General features: G+C 37.6%; 1 protein-coding gene across 2 annotated transcripts in view; it reads right to left on the bottom strand.

Moving 5' to 3' along the window:
* LOC131685200 (nicotinamidase) overlaps positions 1 to 23,535 on the bottom strand; it is a 181,188-nt gene that overhangs the window by 150,320 nt on the left and 7,333 nt on the right. Inside the window, exon 1 of one of the 2 annotated variants that reach the window (XM_058968749.1) lies at positions 9,283 to 9,460. The exons of the other annotated variant lie outside the window; for it this stretch is intronic. Coding sequence (XP_058824732.1) covers positions 9,283 to 9,321 — 39 coding nt within the window. The 5' untranslated portion in view covers positions 9,322 to 9,460. Of the gene's footprint in view, positions 1 to 9,282; positions 9,461 to 23,535 lie in introns of those variants that run through there. 2 annotated transcript variants of the gene reach the window in all.

The raw sequence follows: 23,535 nt of genomic DNA, 5'->3' as shown, positions 1-23,535 counted from the left end.
AGTAGACATTGATGGTGTAGGCTCAGAGAGGGGCCTTAATTGCGAAATATGGGGTTGGCTCCTTGCAGAAACTTTCGTTTCAGTCAGTGAAAATTATGCTATACAAGCAATAGGGTTCAGAAAAAATCGAGGAGTATGAGAAACAATTTATTTTCCATCAGCCTCATTTTGAGCCTTTCGCTGGATCTGTTCTTCCAAACTATGTTTTTTGAAGTTCGTCTACCTTTTCGCCTTTCTGTGTCGCTGGAATGAGCTGCTGTCTTTGCAAACAATGGGGCCAAAGAGTTACCCATTGTAGAAACACGACACGGTGTGGAAAATGCGGAGAGAATCATGACAAGTTTTCCTTCTTTGGAGAGAATCCACATGAACTGTCGACATATCCCGCAAATCAATTAAACGGGGAAAATCTGAAGCATTCTTCTGAGGAACGCTAAGGGAACAAATGCTAAACAAGGCTAATTTCAGCGCTCCCTTGCTCACTAAAGAGCGAGATTCTGACAATCCCATTGAGGAAACATATTCTAATGTGCCTATACATTTTGTAAAGAGGAGAATCATTTCCTCTGCTAAGCTTCCTCGTAAAGGTCTGAAAGTGTCCTTTGATGGGTGCGCCAGTGTTATCATTTTCCTAGGTTTTACACAACACATTTGCATTATGAAAAACTTGCTTAACTTCCGACCTGATCTTCCGCAATTTTAACATAATTCGCCAGGGCCGAATGTAGGAGCGTTTGGGGGATCAAAACGTGCTATTATTTCAATCGAACTGGCCGTCTTCTTTCAAGAACAGTAATTTTGGAGCAGGCTCATGCATGTATTGCGTTAAAAAACATAGGCAAGCAAATATTATTAACGTAAACGTAATGTCACTTCCTCTAGGGGTGGTTGGTTACCCTATTATGGCAGTAGCGGTGAGGGCGGCCAAAAAAGAAGCTGTGCTGCAAACATTCACCCCACAAATCTTATGATTTTATATTTACCCTATCAAGTATCAATGACCATGCCCACATCGTTACAGTTCCAAGGAGGCTCTCCATTCGATGGAGCATGGAAAGCGCTCCTTGCTTTTTCTGGGGAAAATGGGAGTTCCTGAGTGATTTATTTGAAAAATTGTACCAGATTACCAGATGCAAAAATTAGTTTAAGTTATTTCTCTTTGCTCCATTCTGGGTAATGAGAAAGGCAACAAATAGATTAGAATGGTAATGAAAAGGCAGACACGCTCAAGAATTGGCATATTTCGTAGTACAATGGAAGCTTAGGAATCCCAAAGGTATCAACCAACCTTGGTTTAAAAGAGATGGATGACGATCGGAACTTCCTTCGGGTGATATCTCGGGTCATGTCCAATTATTGTACGTTGAATGTGCATCTCTGGTGTATTGAGGTCGTGGAGAGCGGTATCTTTGCTTATAGTGACGGTTACCACAACATTAAACATGTTGTCTGGTTAAACAAATCCCTTCGGCCTCGTTCCAGTCCGAGATATGCTAACTATCCTCGATCTCCCCTATATGTCTCTCACATACATATTTTTGGACACAATAGATATCCAAATTTAGTCATCTCTCCTCTTTTGGCTGACTTGCTAACATCAACCAGAAAATCTGATCCCAAGAGTTGCCAGCGGATCTAAGGAGGCCAGTTGACGATCCGGTTCATGATATTCTGACAGTGATCTTCCGTTTGCCAAAATCATACTAGTCTCTTTGTTTTAATTTTTAATCAAATAATTATATATGTTACAAATTTACCAATTTTATATCTTGTCTTTAAAAGTATTTCTAACTGCATCCTTTAGTCTAAATTGCATTAATATTTTTTTTGTTGTATATCGATCGGAACTCCTTGTAGATGTGTCAAAATGTATTCCACTTAGCATAAATATAAAAAATAATTTCAAGTTTCACACGAATCATAATTAGTATCCCATATTTTCAAGAAATTTAAATTTTAAAGCAAAGAAATTTGCATCTGAATAAAAAGGTGAAATTGTTGTGCATCGAGAATTTCAGAGGCATGCATTTTGTGCGCGAGACACATACGTGGTTAATCTCAGATTTTTGTTTGTTCCACACTTTCAAGTGGGTAATTCCCCCCTCGGCAATTTTCGAGTGGGTAGTACTACCCATACTACCCACGTGTTCCGCCAGCATTGCGGTTCTAGTGACAATGCCAGTTCAAAAGCGGTCCAAAATAATTGTCATCAAAAGTGTCTAAAGAAACATGTAAACAATTGCGTTTCAAACTGGGGCTACGCCATCCGGCCGTTCATTCATTGAATCCAACATTTGACCAAAGTGACCCTGAGAACATGTTGTTATGATGGGGTGAAGATGTACTTCAGTCGAGATGAGGCAACATTTCAGAAAGGATGGAAATGTGTGGAAACGACAAACGGTGGTGAAATCGTTTAATTTTTTATGATAAACCGACGCACACACTTTTTTGTTTTGTAGATAATTTTTTTCAATACTGTAACCCTTTCATGTCCAACCTTTTCTAGTGACGGCGCCGGTGGTTGAGTGGGTTCAATCCCAGCCGAGAGATTTTTCTGAGGTGAAAAAATCTGTGGTCACGTCTTCCTTCGGAAGGGAAGTAAAACCGTTGTTCCCCGGTCCATGAATTGATGGATCGATAATCTAGTCCAGATAGTGGAGTCACCTCTCTGGCGTCGGTAATGCAGAAGTAGAATCCAACTTCTATACTTACTAACAGATATCCTCCTCCCGTGATACTCGTGGAGTGTGCAGTAGTATAGACGGACTCTAGCAAAAAGCAAGTATCGGACTAACATTCCTTTCCTTTGCTTCCGCTATCTACGTTTTAATTCTAGAGTGTTTAACCTTAGGGTTATTCGCCTCTTTTCGGCTCAAAGAAAACTCTTTTGGAAAAATCTCTAACCCTATATGCGGGGTTGGGAATCGAACCCAAGTTAGCTGCGTTCAAGGCAATCAATTTACCAACTACGCTATACCCGTCCCCCTGCTGGAGTACTATATGTAGTCAGTATGGGTTCAATATTCGTTTGTTGTTTATCCGTCACTACTGGTTGGACAAATGTTTATGTTTTAGCTGTGGGCGTTGAAGTCTGGATGGTTTTGTTAGTTACAGGTGACGTTTTTTGCTTGTTGGTTTACACACACGGTTTTTCAGAATGTTCAGATTGTTCACAAAACTGACACGTGGCAGTTTGATGGTCATATGCGCACAGGGTGGACTGTGGATAGAGGGTGCCATGTTCCAGGGTCACAAAGGAATCTATAAGGCGTTTTATTCGCATTCTTACCACCCAAACACCGTTGGGAATGCCGGGGAAAAATTCCTCTAAACGTCATTGATAATGGAAACGCCATATTGTGACATGAATCTACGAATTGCACTGTCATGTGTACCAGGAGATAAATCTTGTAGTTAACCTTGACTGCATTCTTCTCCATATAGACGGGGACCTTGACCTGAACGTTATCATGATCAATGAAGTGACACATGTTGTTGCTCAATTCTTTTTTACATTTTAACGACATTTAATTAACTAGATATTACTGCACGCAAAAAATCCGTTCATAAATTCGTGAACAAAAGATCATGATTTCGTGAGCTGGACGATTTACGAAAATCTTGATCAAATTCCTGAAATTGTGAATAATAAACCTCGTATTCATTAAATTATTTGTGTTTCTAAAAAACTAGTTCGCCCCAAATATATACATTCGTTACATTCGAATGTTTGGTTGGGTTACTGTTGTTGTTCCCTAGGCATGTTTAGTTTTTGTTATGATTCTTGTTCATAATTTGGGAATACATAGCCGAAAGTCAAACGATGTTCATGATTTCAGGAGTTTATTCACGATTTTTGTGAATTCTCATCACGTTACCGTGCTATTTTATTCATGACATTACTATCGGATTTTTCTGTCAGACTGGCGGGATTTACGATCATGCATACGATCATAATCGTGCATTTCATAATTTCTATTCACGCTGCCGTCATATTTTAGTCATGAGTAGAGTGATTCATGTTCATGATCTCAGGATCTTAGTCACGATTTTTGATATTTTTATCACGAGTAATGTGATTTATGTTCATGATTTCAGGAACTTTGTCATGATTTTCGTGATTTCTATTTACGTTAAGGTGCTATTTTAGTCACGAGTAGAGATTTATGTTTATTTATCTTGATTTCAGGATCTTAGTTACGATTTTTGACATTTTTGTCACGATGTGGTTTATGTTCATGATTTCAAGATCTTAGTCACGTTTTTTGTAATTTCTGTTCACGTTATCCTGATATTTTATTAAAAAGCTTACTTTTCAATTTGACAGGTGGCGTAATGTGACTCATGTTCGAGATATAGGCAATTTTATTCTGTGAACTATATCACCAACTCGATTTTTGGTGCTCAACGCAGTTTTTGTTTTCTGTCAAGACATCACACTGAACCTTTTCAAATGAATAACGATGTTCGAGGTCCTAACAGTTTTCTTATATCTACTGCTCGTACCTATTACTGGCCGCTAGCAGCTGAATATTTCATGAAAAGGTACATGGAATAAAATGATTTCACGAATATGACCCCAAATTTCACTACCATCAATTTCATTAACATGTTGCATGAAATTGAAAATGATAAGGAATATATTTTAAATATTACAAGCCCACAAAATATATCGTAAATCATGTTCTATGAATCATGAACTAGTTCACGAATCCATGAATAATAATTCATAATTTTGTGAACTATTTGACGAGCACGAATTGTCAAACGTATACTAGAAAACATGAACCAATTCACGAATACATGAATAATATTTTATGATTTCGTGAACTGAATGGTAAGTCGTGACTATTATGTTAGGTATCATGAAACAGTTCACGAATACATGAGCAATATTTGATGATTTTGTGAACTAGTTCACCAGCATGAATGGTAAGTCGAGACTATTATACTAGGATTCATGAACCAGTTCACGTATACATGAAAAATATTTTATGATTTTGTGATTTATTTCACGGGCACACATGGTCCGTTGAGACTATCATACTAGGAATCATGAACCAGTTCACGAATACATGAAAATTATTGCATGATTTTGTGAACTATTTCACGAGCACGGATATTGGATCGTGACTGATATATTACGAATCATGAATAAGTTCACGAGGATTGAAGGAATTCATTAATAAAATTCCGAGTTTCGTGAACTATTTCACGAGAAAATATCCAGAATGTTATGGTTTTGTGAACTAATGTTCCTAAATCTATGAACAACATCACGAGTTAACCTTTGGTTTTATGAATAATATTCATAAAGTTGGAAACTAGTTCACGTCCAGAAAATCGATTTGGTAGTGACATGGCGGAAACCATGACTGAAGTTCACAAAACAAAAACATATGTTTCCGCTAATAAAAGCGTTATGCGGGCGTAACTTAAGAGAAATTGAACATAATTATAAAACATGATTTTTGTTCATGGTCCTGTTTTCGTAACGTAAAAACGCGATTATTTCAGATTCATGGCACTTTATTCACGATTTTAGATTCCCATGGTAAAGATGGACAAGTCTGTCTATGCCAAGGGACATGCTGGTGAACTCGAGTGATTCGTAGTTTTTCTGCCTAAGCTCGACCCTCATCAGCAGAAGACAAAAGTTAAGCCCGTAAGATATTAAGCCTCTTCTAATGACCCTGCCACTTCTATAGTTTTCCGATCTGTATACTTCACATCCTTGCTCTCACTTGAGTACTAGGGCTCTAATTTTCATAAGTTTCCCTACCCAGTAATCTCTAGCTAATTGATTGTCGTTAAAATGTAAAAAAGAACATGTGACTAACATAGTCAAAATAAAAAATTGTTGCTGTAGAAAAAACTGAACTGAACTGCACCAGTACCACATTGCGAACATGATGGAATTGAACAAGTATAACATCATATCTGGCAATACTCATTTTAATCTGTAACAAACGGTCCACTTTCCGCACTGGCAAGTCAATGACTACTGTGAAACAACACCTCAATGTGACCTCATCGCACTCACTCAGGCTGAGACATCTCGACCGAGGAAATGCAAACACGCATAACAATAACGCTGCTTTTTTATAGCATTTCAATAGCTTAGTGTGCACGAACCGAACGCAACGGGCAGCTGCTTTTAACGTGATTAGTGTCGTTGGTGGCTGGGAACAGACTTACCAGCAGTTCATTTATGGAAGAAACTTGTCTGCACCTTTTTTGGTACTATTCATTTCATCAAAAGATGAAAACATGTTTGGCCCTGGAGGGTGAAGGTGATAGCTCTGATATACATTCAACGACCCATTTCAATTATACCTGTTCATTCACGTACATTCTGAAGCCGCCTTCATATATTAAGCCGCGCACGAATACATTCACGTAACAATTAGATAAGTGTATTACATTCACACTTCCAGAATGATAAAAATGTATTTTTGAATCTGGCATGTATTTAGTTAAAGCAAAATATTTGGGTAAATGATATGTAGACATCGAAACATAACATAAAACGATCTCACCGGCATCTTTCTCGTAATCAATAAGTTTGTCGACATTTCGGCCATGCGGCTTCCCTATCATCGATCAAGCAAAGCGATGAACCAGCCAGCCATATTCAGATGGCGCTGCAGACACTAAGGCCGCTTACAGAGTGGCGGCGGCGAGAAGCTGAGCTAGGGCTGCAACTGACATTAAGATACAAGATGCGAGAGACCCGCTTGCTGCAAATTAAAGGGATGCTGTCAGAGTGAATACCGAGCGGATCTGCGCCCAATGCCTTCTTTTACTCTGACCTAAGACAAGACGTGACAATCGGCTTCTTATTTTTCCTTCGACATTCTTCTTTTCGCACATTTTCACCCTGCCGAAATCTTCTGAACAGTGTTGCTATTTTTATTAATGAAAATGGAGTCTTGTTAATTTATTTTATGCCGACAATATTTTATATCTTGAATCCACTATATTGATGAAGAGAACCGATTTTCCATGGCATAGGTGTTTAGTAAGGTTTGATGAAGCCATTTTCTGAATAATTTCAGATTCTAGTGTGGTTTCTGTCGTATTTTTGTTAAAGTTAATTAACCACGTATACGGTAAATGCATGATAATCATTTGTTTCGCTTTGCCGCACAATTTCAGTTCAATTTAGTCATTTTTACTTTTTTAACGATAATAATTTTATTTGTCAAAAGTAATGACAATCTTTACCTATAAATATAGTAACATTGCCAAACATTATTTCGATATCCCTGCAGTAACATTGCGTACGGTGCAAAAGGTCAGAATCAACCAATCAGGAGCTGGACCATTCTGACGTAAAATTGGAACAAAAACAGTCCCCCCTATTATCACTCTGACAGGCTCCATTTGATATACTACATGCAGGATTCTCGCATCTCACATCCTACTCTCAGTATCAGCCGCTGCTCAGCTTCTCGCCGCCACTCTGTAAGCGGTCTAAGAGGAAAGAACGGCCGTATTTTTAGCTACTCGAATCACTCCGCTACTTGTCATATATCATATGCATCATATGCAAAATTCCACTATTCTTGCGATAATTTCATCAACCAAAACACAATTCACCAAAACAAAAGATATTTGACTCCTATTTCCAACGAATTATACTCTATGGTACCTAAAATCTTTAAAAAAACGCGTACGAACAAAAACACGACCGAGCGATTTGGCAGTGCTGTCAATCCACAGTGTTTTTAAACGTGGTTTTCGTCCTCAAAATTAATAGCGTCTTAACCGTTAACTTTAGGAGTATAGTTTGTTCGGAGGAATTCTTACCTTTATGATTGCGCATCTACAGAAATATTTTGGTCAGTGACTAATTCACCTATAAGTGATATACGAAATTTATTTCCTGAACTAATTGAGATAAAAACTTGAAGTTGTCTTCGACAAAGTTATAGAAACTATTGCTGCAAAAGAAATTGATGAAGACAGCATATATCTAACTTTAACAGTTTTCGAGTTATGGAACATATTATATGGAAGACCCCCTTAAAATTAGTTTTTTTCATGAGATTTTTTTTTAGTTATTCTCCTACGTTCTTGGAATCTTCCACAAAGTTGTTTGCGGTGTTGAACCACACCAGTAACTCCCTATCTGTTGTATTTAAAAGTTATTCGCAATTTTGCGATATTTTTAAGGTAACTTCCACCTTAAATAACCCGTTAAGTAGCAAAAAGGAGTAAACAACATCATAAGATGCTGAAATTACTAGCTTTTTACTTTCATATAGTGGCTGACTTGTTTGTCGATTCGATTCTCCCCGAGTGTTATATTCAAAACACAATGCCATCGCAAGGGTATGAAATGAAACAATCAAGAGCACTATGACAAGCAGCTTCATCTCCTCATACTAAATTACATAGAATACATTCATCGTTGATATTGGGAAAAGGGATCTTTGATTACATACAAGATCCACATACGAAACCGGGCCAATCGGGTGTTTGAGAAGCGTGCATAGTGAAATTTAACTAATCAGTGGATAGTGATAAGCATGAAAAAATGATGGAAATTCCACCAGCAGGTTTACCACAATTTTAATTAGTAGGCGGACCCAGGGCTATTCAAAACCTTGGTTTTAATTCGAACCCCCTCGATTTCTCAGAAAATCGACTTTCTGACTGTCGTACTTATTCCTAGAACTGCTATTCTAAAATCTTAATTTTGACAGCTGAATCTAATTCTTTGGTTTAGTTAGAAAGAAGGTATAACTATTTTCATTTTTTGCCATTTCCAAAAAAATGTTAATAATGGTAAAAACGTGAATAAATCAACAAATGAAAGTGAAAAAAATAACAGGTAAGTATTTTGGAAAGCTTGAGGCTCCTATTACATGAAATGATTCTAGTTTGGGTGAAAACACAGATATTTTAAAGACGCTCACCAGTTTTGTGTGAAATGAGCGTACGGGGCTATTCGGACCCCCTATTCAATCAACCACCGTTCAGCGGCTTGTGGCTACGCACACGATTTCACACGCCACAACCAAGAAAATACATGATGGGCCAATCGACAGCTGTGATTAACCAGAAGTTTTTGTAACGCAATTTATTTATTTTTAAAGAGTTTTTCCAATACATTTAGTAGGTAAACATAATTCAATTGTAGGGGTCGGGCGTAGCGTGGTTGGTAAGGATAAAACCTGTAACATTTCGACTCGAATATCTTGATTACTAATGACTGAAACGCCGATCCCTAACCTAGAAAATGGAACCAATGAAAAAAAAACACACACTTACCTCAAGGCCAAACTCGTCAAAGACTTCCTCGGAACTCATATTCAAGATGAAAACAACGCGAATATTGAATATATTTAACTGATCTGAATTAAGAAGATAACACAAGATCAATCTCCAAAACAAAACTAAATTCACACTAAACAACTCGCACAGGCTGCTTACTGATTACGAATCGAATGGGTACTCGTTGACGCGAAAATCTAATCTGCCGGCGATGTGCCTCGATGGTTGATGCTACCTACCTATAGCCATATGCGGTGAATATTTACATACAAAGCAATTACCCGTTTAGCTGCCATCGGTGCGGTATTGCCGCTTTCGGTTTTCGTTAAAAAAACAATTCACTACTACTTATCTGCTTATTTAATCTGCTATCCAATTTCCCTTATAAACTGTATATTATTCTACATATATCAATGCGTCTTTCTAGATTTTTGACATTTCCTTGACCGCGGTGTTTTGCCGAGTTACTGACACATTTCAAAGCAAATAAAACAAAAATAAAGTCAAAAACTTTGTTCTGTTCAATTGATTCGAAACTAATCGACCCGTAATTCGACGCACAACCTTCTCGTGCATCGGTTTGGGTTTTCGAAAATCATCGCATTTTTGACACACCGCAGGTCGCGATCGCTCATTCATCATGTCAAAAGAAACACGCTGCACGCCTAACGACGCATAGCACGAAGCAGCTTTTCCAATCACACTGGTAAACGAGAACATTTAAATATATTATGTTGGTGTTTTAATATAGATTGTTGTGGCACGGGGGCTTGGCTCTTGATTGGATTTGATACTGATATATGCACGGCTAATGAGATTTAGAATAATGACGGTGCTATATATGTTAAAATTATGTTAAACACAGAACATTTTTTATTTAATTTTGTTTTTCATAATTATTTACTGGAAGAGACTCCACCATCTGGACCCTAAATATCGACCCATCAACAAATGTACCGATATCAACGGGTTTACTTTCCTTCTGAAGGAAGACTATAGACTTTAAACCTCAGAAAATTTCAAATTTCTTTTGGCTTACAATTTAAATTTCTTGAAAATGTGGTATATTAATTGGGATTTGTTTAAAATTTAAACTTATTTTTTTAGCAATATATTTTGACACATCTACATTTCAAAGCAAGGAATTCAGATCGATAAGCAGAAAAAATAGTAGTGCATTTTTATTCAAACTAAAGGATGCAGTAAGAAATATTTTCAAAGACTAGATATACAATGTAATTTTTTTAACACGAACTATTATTTGATTAACAATCGAAACAAGGAGAAACACTATTAGGCTATTATAAGAAAGGTAAAAGATATACACGAGAGTAGCAGAGACCTATCAGGGAAAGTGAAGAGAGGGCGAACAACAAAGTTAGGGAAAAGAAGAAATTAAACTTGTAGCTTTTTGGCAAACGGAAGAAACGGAATACTACAGGACATCATGAACCCGATCGCCGACTGCCCTCCTTGGATCCACTGGGAACTCTTTTGTGACCAGATTTACAGGTAGCTGTTAGCATATCAACCAAATGACAAGAGAACTAAATCTGTATAATTGAGACGGAGATCTGGCGCTAGGGCACTAGGCGCACGACCAGACAACATGTTTAATGTTGCGATAATCGCCACCATAAGCGCAGAGGCCACTCTCCACGACCGCACTACACCGGAGGTGCTTCGTATAAGGACTGGACATGACCCGAGATATAATCCGAATGAAGTCACGAGCCTTATCCATCCCCTTGAACCATGGCTTATTTGCCTTTGGGATTCCTAAACTTCCATTGTTCCACGAAATTTGTCAATTTTCGAGCGTCCTCTGATAAGAAATACTGAAAAACTCGTTGAAGCTACGCGATCATTAATGAACATAACCTTCTAATGCCTAACTGTTTGCCTTTTCTTGTTATCATTCTAAGCTAAGTGTCCGTCTTCACATTACCCGGAATGGAGTAATGCAAAAGAATTCAAACTAAGGTAATTTGATATAATTTTTTAGATAAAGAACTAAGGAACTCCCACGTTTTCCTCAGAAAATGCAATGAGTGCTTTCAATGCTCCATCGAATTCTTGGAACTGTAACGATGTGGACATGGTCGTCGAAGGGTAAATATAAAACCATCAGTTTTGTGGGGAGAATATTTGAGTGTAGATCTATATGGAATGCTGTGGTCGCCGAATAAAGGATTTTTGTTTCCGTGTATTCCGATCAACGGTTTAGTAGAATACACAACGTAGAACCTAGCCACCTGATGAAACATCATTTTTCTCGTTAATCCGTCGACAAACCGGTGCCAAAAACCGCGTTTTCAGCATTCAGTAAGTTTTTCATTTGCGTTTCAAACGTTGCATATATTCGGAATAAAATCGGGCGATCCGACATTCCATCTGACATTCATTCTGAGTGCTCTCTACCCACCACGAAGTGGGAGACCATCCACTGCTGTTTGTGTCGGATCTCGTTTAATTTGAACTTTAATAGCTGCGTCGATAATCAAGCCAGTTAAAACCTTATATGCTTCCGCCGGGGGAATTTCTTGTTTTGATTCGATTGCTTCGGATATAGAAACCGCGTAGCTATTCCAATCAATAAAAAATTGACACACTAATTGAGGTCGACTACAATGATAAATCAAATACGCTTGGCCGCGGTGGTGAAGTAGTCATGATCATATTGAAATTGTCGCGAATATCATGCAGTAAGATAGATCGATTATCAACGTGAAGACAACCCTATGGCGTACCGTGGGAGTTGAAGTCGTCTTGAACCAGCTGAGGTGCGAAGTACAGAGGAACAATGTCTGCCTTTGATTCGGACTTGACAACCGACAACTCTCAGGCCTTTACGAGGCAGCTTAGGAGAGGAAATGATTTTCTTTTTTTCAGAAATTTATAAGCACACCAGAACATGTTCCCTCAATGGGATTGTCAGACTCTCGCTCTTTAGTAGACAAGGGAGTGTATAAATTAGTCGTTATTTCTACATTTCTACATTGGGTAGCTGTATGGCTCAATTGTTCGCAATAATAGAATACCCTGAGGCACAATACGGCGAACAGGTAGACGATCCCCGTTCAAAAGAACAAAGTTTGGAAGAATAGATCCGGCGATAGGCTCGTCATTAGACTGATTGAAAATAAGTTCTTATACTCCTCGATTTACGCTGAACGCATTGCTTGCAAACCAGAATTATCACTTACTGAAGCAAAGGCTTTTGAAAGGAGCCAACCCCATATTTCTCAATTAAGGCCCATTGTTGGAGACTACACCATTAATCTCTACTTCCCAGGCGGGTACGTAGACAAGATACTTCTTCGTGCTCGGCCAAGTGTTTTTTCAGTTAGTTTACGCGATATATCGATGATGTAAATGGGTTATATTCGGTGCGGAAGTAGACTTTCCAGGGGCCTGTTGTATTAGATGAATATAATTTATATCGGAAGGAGATTTATCGGCATTGATACCATCGGATAAATAATCAATTTGACCTCCATTGAGCCAGAGAAGCTGTCTGTAGTCGGAGATACCTTCCCATTAGTCAACACGGGTTTCATCACCCACGCAAAGAAGTTTTTATCGGAGGAAACAGAGCATTAATACAACGAAATTTAAAAAAAAAATAGTGTAATTGATACTTAGCTGTTGAACATTTGTAGTATCAATAATCAATAAACTTATTTTCGCTGAGCCGTCGGTCACACAGCCCGTTAACAAAGGGTATATCCAAATAGCCACCAGGTATTATCGGGAATTTTTCACTTTCACTTACATTTACAGCTCAGACATGGTGTACTGAGCTTTCGTCAGCACGAGTAGAAATCACTCCAAATCTTACTACTCACTCGGAAAAAAAGTGTTTCGCCGGCCCTGATATTTGGTAAACTTGCTAAATTACGATCACATAGCTCTGGGCTTCGATGTCAGAATGAGTGAAGAATTGAACAATTTATGAATAAATTGAAGAGCAAAAGCATCTATTCCATTAGGAAAGATCCTTGTCGGTGACATAATTTGTAGCCAAGTAATTTGCATCAATCTGCCGGAGAGCACAATGACGACATCCTTGTTTCACTTGCTACATAGTAGACTTGCCAAAAAGCCAGAAACACTGTAAGTTGTACTCGTATAGTTATGTAAGCCGATCAACACGAGTAGATTGTTATGATCACTCATAGCAGAGCTTGTGTGTTAACCGGAATTCTATTTTTAGCATAAAATGCCAAATAACCATGAAACAATTTGTGCCCTCTTGGAATGCCACTAGAGCTTGAAATCCCCTTCCTTTTCCATTCATCAACACACTGTGCTGCATTGATATCGATTACATCGATATGTAGTAGCAAATGGTACAGCAAAAGTTCACCGATAGGATGCACTTCTCCGTTCGTTGCCACCTACCTATACCTAGCTATCGTCTATTATGTTCACCAAAGAGAATAGTGAAAGAGACGAAGAGTGAAAACCAGTCAAAACGGCAACACTCTATTTATTATGATTTCAACGCATAATGTTTGGCAACCGCTTCCCCAGCTATAATTTTAAATGACTTCAATTTTGTTTTGAATTCGCATCGTGTCGTGATCGATAAAAATTTTGATTTCGGTGAAAATTAAAAGGAAGTGCGCCGCGAGTTTTGTAGAAACCAATTCATGGGGTTTCGAAATATAAGTTTTTTTCGATTTCCAGCGAAAAAGGATTTAAGGCTGAAGTGGATTGCTTTCTGTAAGCTCCCAGATGAATACATCGTTTCTGATAATTGCAGGATTTGCAACGTAAGACATTTTAGTTATTTTGGAACCATTTTATGCATAGCTGACAATATTTTCAGCTCCATTTCAACTACGATGATCTTTATCGTATATCGGAAAACGGCAGACTTTTGAGGCTCTCAAATTCAGTTCCGATTTACGAAAACGTACCGGATTTATCTTCTACTGAGGGTACCAACGACTGCGCTTCGGTTTGATACTCAATCATTTACATAGTAAACTAAAAATTGTGTATTTTAATTTTAACAGGATTCAGTAAGTTTGAATCAGTCTGTGGGTTCAATGACCATTTCAAACGAATCGTTAGGAACAACTTTGACAGCATTTTCCAATGGTCGCTCTGGATCATCGAAGACGATCGAAAAGTAATTGAATCAAATATTTTTTTACGAAAAGGCATTTTTAATCCTAATTTTGTCTTTTCTTCGCATTTCTCAGACTTGTCCGAAAATTGAACGATCTCAAACAACGGAATATCCGGCAGAGTAGAAGCATAAAGCTACTCCGACAGAAAATAACCCGCATGAAAAGTATTCCGGTAATAAAGAGGATGCAGCTTCAAAGTTATTTAACCCAGATCAAGTCAATATTTTGACAAGAGGACTGAAGAGAGCAAAAAAGTGGAGCGATAAGACAATTTCGGACAGTTTCGAATACCGTTTTGCTTGTGGGTCAAAGGGGTACAATTTTCTTCGCGATGAAAAGAACTTTCCAATTCCATCAATTCGTTCACAGCAGTATTACCTGCAAACCCTTCATTTCGATACAGGAGTACTGGAAGAAGTGTTTACTTTGATGGGAGCAAAAGTAAACTGTATGTCTCTTATTGAAAAAGATTGCGGCTTGATTATGGATGAAATGTCCATTGACCCAAGCAGGAGCTATTGCTCTAACAACAAAAAATATTTTGATGATATAACGATTCCTGGACAGCAGGGTAAAGCAACCCATGCACTAGTATTCATGTTGGCAGGCGTTTCCAGTCGGTGGAAGCAAATAGTAGCGTACCATTTTTCCGGAAATTCTATGCCAGCAGAAGGTTTCATGAAGGCTACATCGATTGATATTATCAAGAGAGCTGAACGTATAGGATTGAAGGTACATTTTGCTACCTCTGATTGTGGTCCAAATAACGTGCGAATGTGAAATGATTTTGGACTGAATCATACAAAGGGCCAGGTATTGAGCAGCCCCCCTCTAAAGCACCCTGCCAGCGATGAACGATCTTTTGAGTTGATACCAGATGCTGTTCATGTTTTCAAAAGCTGTGTCCAAGGATGGGTGAAAAATCGATTTATATATCTGCCTGAACAAATGGTCAACGAAAACAATTTAAGTACTGATTGTATTGATATATATCACTTACAAGAGTTGGTTAAATTTGAAGAAGGAAAGCGATTGAAGATGGCATCGCGATTAACTTGGAAAGAAGTAGATTTTTTAAATGGAAGTCGACTTGACGCGATGAAAGTTTCCAATTCATACAAATTGGTCAATCACGACGTCGCTGCAGCCTTACGATTCTTGAGCGCCGAAACTGGAAGAAAGGAGTTTCTAACCACAGCATTTTTGTAGAAACCGTTTGGCGATGGTTCAAGCTGATTTCCTCACGCAGATCTGGACTGGCGCTATCCTTCCATAATATGGAAGAATATCGGCTTTCCATCTCGTTCCTAACATCATTCAGGAACCTAATATTTGAATGTAAGGTTGGTGTTCGCATGATCTGGAAACCCTGGCAGTCGGCAGCAATCTTGTGCACAAATTCGATCCTCCGTTTACAAACATTTTTGCCTTTCTCATATAAAGAAAGGCTATGCAATCACTGTAAAAATCGACTTCTTAACCGAGGCCCGGAGGGCCGAGTATCATACACCATTCGATTCAGTTCGTCGAGATCGGCAAATGTCTGTGTGTGTATGTATGTGTGTGTGTGTGTGTGTGTGTGTATGTGTGTGTGTGTGTCATTTAAACTCACACAATTTTCTCAGAGATGGCTGAACCGATTTTCGCAAACTTAGTTTCATCTGAAAGGTATAACGCTCCCATAAGCTGCTATTGAATTTTTAGTTGATCCGACTTCCGGTTCCGGAGTTACGGGTTGAAGAGTGCGGTCACACAGCAAATTCCCATATAAACTGGTACCACCATAATGTTCAAATGATGTAAAACATATTAAAATTAATGTAACATTACTCTAGTTTGCAGGTCTGGATCACTAATGATCAATAAAAGCAGCTTTGACCACATTGGCCACCTATGACGGTTCATGACGCCCTCGGGGAACCCGCCAAGTTCCTAAGCTAATATCACACCCATTCCACAACTAATTCTCTACCGATTTTTACGAACTTAATTTCAAATGAAAGATACAGTAATGCCATTGACTGCTGCTGAATTTCATTCGGTTCTGACTCTTGCTTCCGGAGTTACAGGGGTGTTAGTAAGGATACACTGGAATTTCCCATATAAATCGGTACAATCGTAATACCTCAGAGGCTAAAAACTATTGAAATGGTCACCAAATTACTTCTAATCGCAGATCTAGATCACTGATTGCCAATCAAACATTCTTTGAATATATTGTCCACTATCGACGATTCCGGAAGTCCGGAATACCGGGCATATTCCACAATTAAAGTCACATCGGTTCATCGGTGATGACTGAACCGATTTTCTCAAACCAAGTCTCAAATGGAAGGCAAAATATGCAGTTGAGTATTGCGTAGCCGCCCCTTCCCCCCCCCACCGCTGCCCACCTTGCCCTTACACCTCCCTCCTTCATCACTCCCCTCTTCTTGGATCACCCTCACGCCCAGATTTCCTTCATCCACCCCGTATACCGAAATAAGATGAAGGATTTCTGACGCATCCTCCACACCCACTCTACTAAACCCCCATTCCCTACACGTTCAAACGCATTCCACCAACCTTTGCAAATTATAATCACATGAAGATAACATTGAACTCATGCTTATTAAGCTAATTAAATATTATTCTTTTGGCTTTCTTATATAGAAAGGTTATGCAATTGCTCCAAAAACCGACTTTCTAACCGAGGCCCGGAGGGCCGAGTCTCATATAACATTCGACTCAGTTCGCCGAGATCGCAAAATATCTGTGTGTATGAATGTGTGTATGTATGTATGTGTGTATGTGTATGTGTGTATGTATGTGTGTATGTGCGGATTTGTTAACAAAATGTCCACATCGGTTACTCGGAGATGGCTGAACCGATTTTTACAAACTAAGATTCAAATGAAAGGTATAATATTCCCATAGGTTGCTATTGAATTTCATTTTCAACCGACATCTTGTTCCCAATTACGAGTTGAAGAGTATGGTTACAAAACAAAATTTGTTGATTTTTCCAAATCAGTTTCTCGGAATTTTCTGAACCGATTTTGACAAACTTAATTTTAAATGAAAGGTTCATCAGCTGCTGTTGAATTTTGTGTGGATCCGAGTTCTGGTTCCTGAATTACAGGGTGATACGTACGATCACGCAGCAAATCCCGATTCTAACGAATTCTGCGATGAATGTAAAAAGGTGATTTTTTTTCAAAATGTAAACACAACTGTTGAATTTGTAGATCTAGGTCCCCAACAGTCATTCAAAGTCTCTTTGGCCACACTGGCCACCATCGACGGATCCGGAAGCATCCAAAGTCAGAATAACGGTTATATTGGTTTCTCGAAAATGGCTAGATTTGCTCAACTTAGTCTCAAATGAAAGGTGTTGCGTCCCCAGAAACTGATATTAAATTCCATCTCCATCCGACTTCCAGCACCGGAGTTACGGGTTGTGGAGGTCGATCACATAGAAAACTCCGATTCAAACCGATACCGCGATGAATGCAAAAAGGTGCTCTTATATATACTTACCAAGTGTAATAAGAATGAAAGACATTTCCATAAAGTTATATTGTACGAACCAGCTATTAAATCATAGTTTGGAGAAATGAGAAAGGCACAATTGCACCTCTAGGTGGATTAAAACAGGTTTTTTTTATTCGAACAGCAATATCCATGCCTTTTCACTTCTCGGTTTACTCAAGATTGCATCGAAAATGTATTCTCTTTAATCAGATTTAAACAAAAACGACCAACCGCTCTTCAGTTTAAGGATAACCTTAAGTTGCTATCTGTGTCCCAGTTTATGATGCGAATTCCTTCATCATCATACGATCACGACGATAGGATGTGGTTAACAGATTTCACGAGTAACCTACAGAATCTGGAAAAAACTACTGATGAGAACAATAACCAACAAGATTGTACGCTATTTGATATCGATTTTTCCAACATAATTTTTGACGATGAAACATTTGATAACTCTGAGAAGAATCAGATATATCATATTGGCGGATATATTCTTGGAAGCGTAGCGAAAAACTACAAGGTTTGTGAAGACTGCTTCATACCGTGCATCAGTGAATATCCATTTTTAAAGCAGTACACGAAGTACTCGATTTTGAAGGACTATACTGGTAACTCATTAATTTATATCACTGAACCGGTGTATATGTTCTTTGTCGCATTAGAGAGGATTTTTCGTGATAACATTGAAACACTTGCGAATATTAATAATAACATTGCCACGACGTTAATTACTTTAATGAAAGCAATCAAATTTTCTTCGTTTGAAGATTGGCATGACATTAAAACTAAAATAATTGAAAGATTTGTAGGCTTTAGACTTAAAATTCACGAACCTTACAAATCGCGATCCATTAAGCACGATAGTCGTTCAATGGCCCTATGAGATTTGTGTAATACAATTAATTTAGAGCATCAAATATAAATACCTGTTTTAGTCATTCAAACCAAGAAATCATGTCCCATAAACCTTCCCAAGTAACCATCAAGCAATAGTATATGCTGTTAAGTGGCATATTTTACCAAAGGCGACCTTTAAATAAAATGTAAAACTATTTAAATACTTATTGGGTAGCCGTTTGACCTGTTCGTTTCGTAGAACATTAAAAACCATAGAAAACATACAAAAATGTCGCTCGACGAAGATATTCTCAAACTAGTTCATAATAATAAATACGCTTTACAACCATGATTTATCAATATACTATCAAAATTTTAATTTCTATGCGGCGGAAAACATAATTTCAAATCTTTATTGTTTTTCATCAAAATATGTTAGCGTCGTGTACAATACTGCCCCTCCGCAAAGTGAGAAATAAGAGCGCATGAGTAATGTTTATTTACATTGCTCGATTGGTCTGCTCAATAAGGTATTTTTTGCTTCACACTATTCGCCTCTTTCCCTATTCTCTTTGATGTTCACAAGCGCTGATGGAAAGTGCTGCCATTTACATGTTCTAAAAACAGGATGCTCTGACATGACAAGAACTCGAGAGTATACGCAACTGGGCAAAGGGTGCATCAACACATGCCGTCACTTTTTTGTTCGGGAAAGAGAATATACAAACCCATACAAAAAAACTAGCATTCCATTCAAAATGAAATTTTGGAATATGTCAAGTACCATGGGGGCTCTTTTTATGTTCAAACCATACTCGATATATTGGCACAATTCACCCATGCAAGAATAGTTCGGGCCTGGTGTGGCGAATCACGTAAAACTCTGCGGCTGATGCCGATGCATAAATTCAATTTATTCATACACGTAAAATTGGACGATGTTTGTGATGGCGTACGTCATCTCTATTATATGCTGTAGCTATTGTGTTGGAAAGCCACGGTTATAAGTTGGTACAATTTGTACGGTAATGTAATTTCGGTCCCGTATAGGAAAACACAACAGAAGCACGTGGTAAGATAAGGTGCTGGAAACATCAGTTAGTCGTTATATGTTCGAGCCCAGACGAATAAGCATTCAGAATGCTAGTAGCCTCGTTATTGTCATGTGTACTACGATTTGACCGTGTTATCTGTTGAAATAGAAAGGTCAAGTTCTGCATCGGAATGTAAGATAATAGTTTTGTTTTTATGACTCATGACAGAGATGTTTCAATTGGCTAGATCAAGGGTAGATGATTCTTTATTCGTCTCATTAGTACCGCTGCTATACAACAAATGATTATTCAGTAAACTGTCAAAGGATGGCACTTAAACCGTATTTCAACAGGGTGGACAATTTCAAATGTCATTCAAAAATAATGATGCGATGATTACATCGGCTGTGATTATACTTATTCCTATTGTTTATAACAAAACTGGCAACGAGCATATCGTAGTTAGTATGTTGTATTCTAATACAAGACGTGACAATAAGGGGGGCCGTTTTTGTTCCAATTTTACGTCAGAATGGTCCAGCTCCTGATTGGTTGATTCTCACTTTTTGCCCCGTACGCAATGTTACTGCAGAGATAGCGAAATGAAGTTTGGCAGTGTTGCTATATTTATAGGAAAGATTGGCATTACTTTTGACAAATAAAATTATTATCGTTAAGCGGACCCTACACGAGCAGAAATATTGACAATAAACCAATTATTGATCAATATATTGATCGTGTAAGGACATTTTGAAAATATTGATTCTGTAGGATTCAAATGGGATTGACGTATTGAAGCTGTCTTGACAATATTTTTATTGACAATATTCTTGTCTCGTGTAGGGTCCGCTTTAAAAAAGTAAAAATGACAAAATTGCGCAAAGTGAAACAAATATTTATCATGCATTTACCGCATACGTGGTTAATTAACTTTAACAAAACCACACTATAGTCTAAAATTTTTCAGATAATGGCTTCATCAAATCTTACTAAACACCCATTACATGGAAAAACGGTGCCCTTCATCAATATAGTGGATTCAAGATACAAAATATTTCCAGCATAAAATAAATTAACAAGACTCCATTTTCATTAATAAAAATAGCAACACTGTTTGAAAGATTTCGGCAGGGTGAAACTGTGCGAAAAGAAGAATGTCGAAGGAAAAATTGGTCACTGCACAGTGACGTCATGCATTAAATGTGACAGGTGGTGGTCCTGTTGATTATATTTTGAACTTAGAGATTATTCGTATTCTCAAAATGAAGCATTTGAAATATATGGGGAATCATGTTTCTAGGAGTATAAATGTTCTCTAGAGCGCCTTAAAATTAAATTGTGCTATTCCCTACTGTGCGAATACGTATATGAAAGATCTAATAAGTGAACTAATTATTTGTTTATCAATTACTTCTAGTGTTCTCTGAATTGGTAAGTAGTTTTGCGGTTAAATTTCTTGGTAATTAATTATTAGCACTAAGCTTATTTCAATGGAATTCAAATTTGTTAAGTCCAAACTGTAAACAAAAGGACCAGCACTTTTCAAATTTGTAAGGTTAAGGCGTTTCATACAATGGTCAATACGAAACCGATTGTCACGTCTTGTCTTAGGTTGTATTGTACGCAGCTCACCTATCAGGAATCAGTAGCGTCTGGCTCAAATGGCACGTTCCCCATTGTCGTTTTCCACCTTGTAACCACCTGGTTATTTTTAAAGTCGCAAATTTACCGCTGTCGAAATTGACGTCTTGTTTCCACAACATACGTTTACAGAATGGTCTTTTTTAACAAGGAACTCTCTCGACGCAATTTACTCATCCTCTCTTCCGGCTCAGATTTGCGTTTCACTTTTCCTAGCGTTCTGCTGACGTTTCAATCATTACACTGTTTTTCTATGCATTTCATGGATTGTGTCACTGTAACAAATTTTCAACCGCATACCCAGTTTACATTAATATTTACGGTTCTATTATGGTATTGCTAATATGACATTTGTCTTTAGTGCAAAAGAAAGTAATTATCAATTATTTGTAATCAATGCTTATTGTATTTATTCATAGTATTGTAGGTCACACTCATCAGTTAATGTATATGACCTGTATCAATGTATATTACAATAATAAACTTCAATTAATTTGATGGTAATATCGATATTATCGAAAAAATTTAATATCGATTATAGCATATATAAATTTTATTGGAACTCATGTTTTGAGTCTACCTTATCACGGAGTATCACCTCACATCTCATTGTGCTTGTTTGATCCCGTTGCGTTGCGAATAAAACATTGCATGAAAATGTTTAACCTCACTTTTCTGACAGTTCAGAGAGCTTGCTTAAGGATAAGCCTTCAGCTACTCATTGCAACTAAAACGCTTTTACTCATAATTGAGAAAAATTTGTTTAATAGTTCAATAGGATGTCTGATCGAAGTAGTTCATCTCCATCCGACATCGGTACTACATCTTTCCGACTACACGGTTAAAATAAAGTACCCATTAATGCGTATTATAACAGCCATCTCCGACAAAACTGTGAAAACTCATTTATTGGATAAACATCATATACGTAATAATTGGTAAAATCTGTATATGTCAAAAAATGGGTAATTTTTTACTCAGTTGTGCATATAGAAAAGAATCGAAATTGAGTAAAATAGTACCCATTTTTGAGTAATTTCAGAAAATTTCAATTTCGAAAGAAACAAATAGTGCCGATCGCCAAAAATAGATAGGCATAAACTGTAAATCATCATTTATTAATTATTATTCAATCCATTACACACACACAAACAGGTTGCAGCTCGAAACTTTTCACTTTCGCCGGTTGACTCTTCACAGGTAAACCACTTCAAGACAAAACTTTTGCAGCAGGGCGTAAATATTTGTAAAATGTAGCGTCGACAAAGAACTCGATCCACGTTCAAGGCCTGGTGCGCTATACAACCCTCTACTCGTAATATTTCTGTGTTTAGCAAGTAATATGAAATGCTAGAATACAATTGACCATTAATAGACCGATTGTAAAATTATAGTGAACGTACTTACCAAAGTTGCATTGTAAAATAATAACAGTGAAATTAGCTCTTGTTAAGATGCTTTTTATAACTGTACCATGTCCCGATGATTTCACCTTTAAAAAAATGGCAAAGTATTTTTAAACCATTTATGAGTAAAAATTTGCTCATTTTCCTTGTTGAGCAGCAACCTTGAGATGAGTAGTATTTTACCCAGTTTCTAATTCGTAAGAGCACCCAATTTGTGACAGCTAGAATGGAACATAAAACTGGGTACTTTGAATACCCATTTTTGGGTATTTTATTTTAACCGTGTTGATTCATCCAAAATGTGGATAAAGAAAACAATTATTAGAGAATAAATTTATCCCTAACTGGAAACTGTCAGCAAGGTACATAAATCTTATTATAAATTTAACTGGAAGTCGTTGTTTTTTTTGTTTTATTGTTGTGTGAAGCGTGTAATCGGTAAATCGTTTGTGATTTTTGCCCGAGAAATATGAATGAAAATCATTTTGGCCAATGAAAGTAAATCACCAAGCCTAACAATTCGAGAACATATGACATCTTGTTTCAAATTAATTTAGAACGTCAAGAATTCTAGAATTTTGTTTGGGAATATACGAAATATGTGGGATTTTCTACACAGTTAGCAAAATTGGTTTTGGATCAAATTTGTGCGCTTTTACCAGAATTCTGGCAGAA

The sequence above is a fragment of the Topomyia yanbarensis genome, chromosome 2 (assembly GCF_030247195.1).
Source record: "Topomyia yanbarensis strain Yona2022 chromosome 2, ASM3024719v1, whole genome shotgun sequence".
Taxonomy (NCBI): Eukaryota; Metazoa; Arthropoda; class Insecta; order Diptera; family Culicidae; genus Topomyia; species Topomyia yanbarensis.
This window is presented reverse-complemented; position numbering and strand designations above follow the sequence as displayed.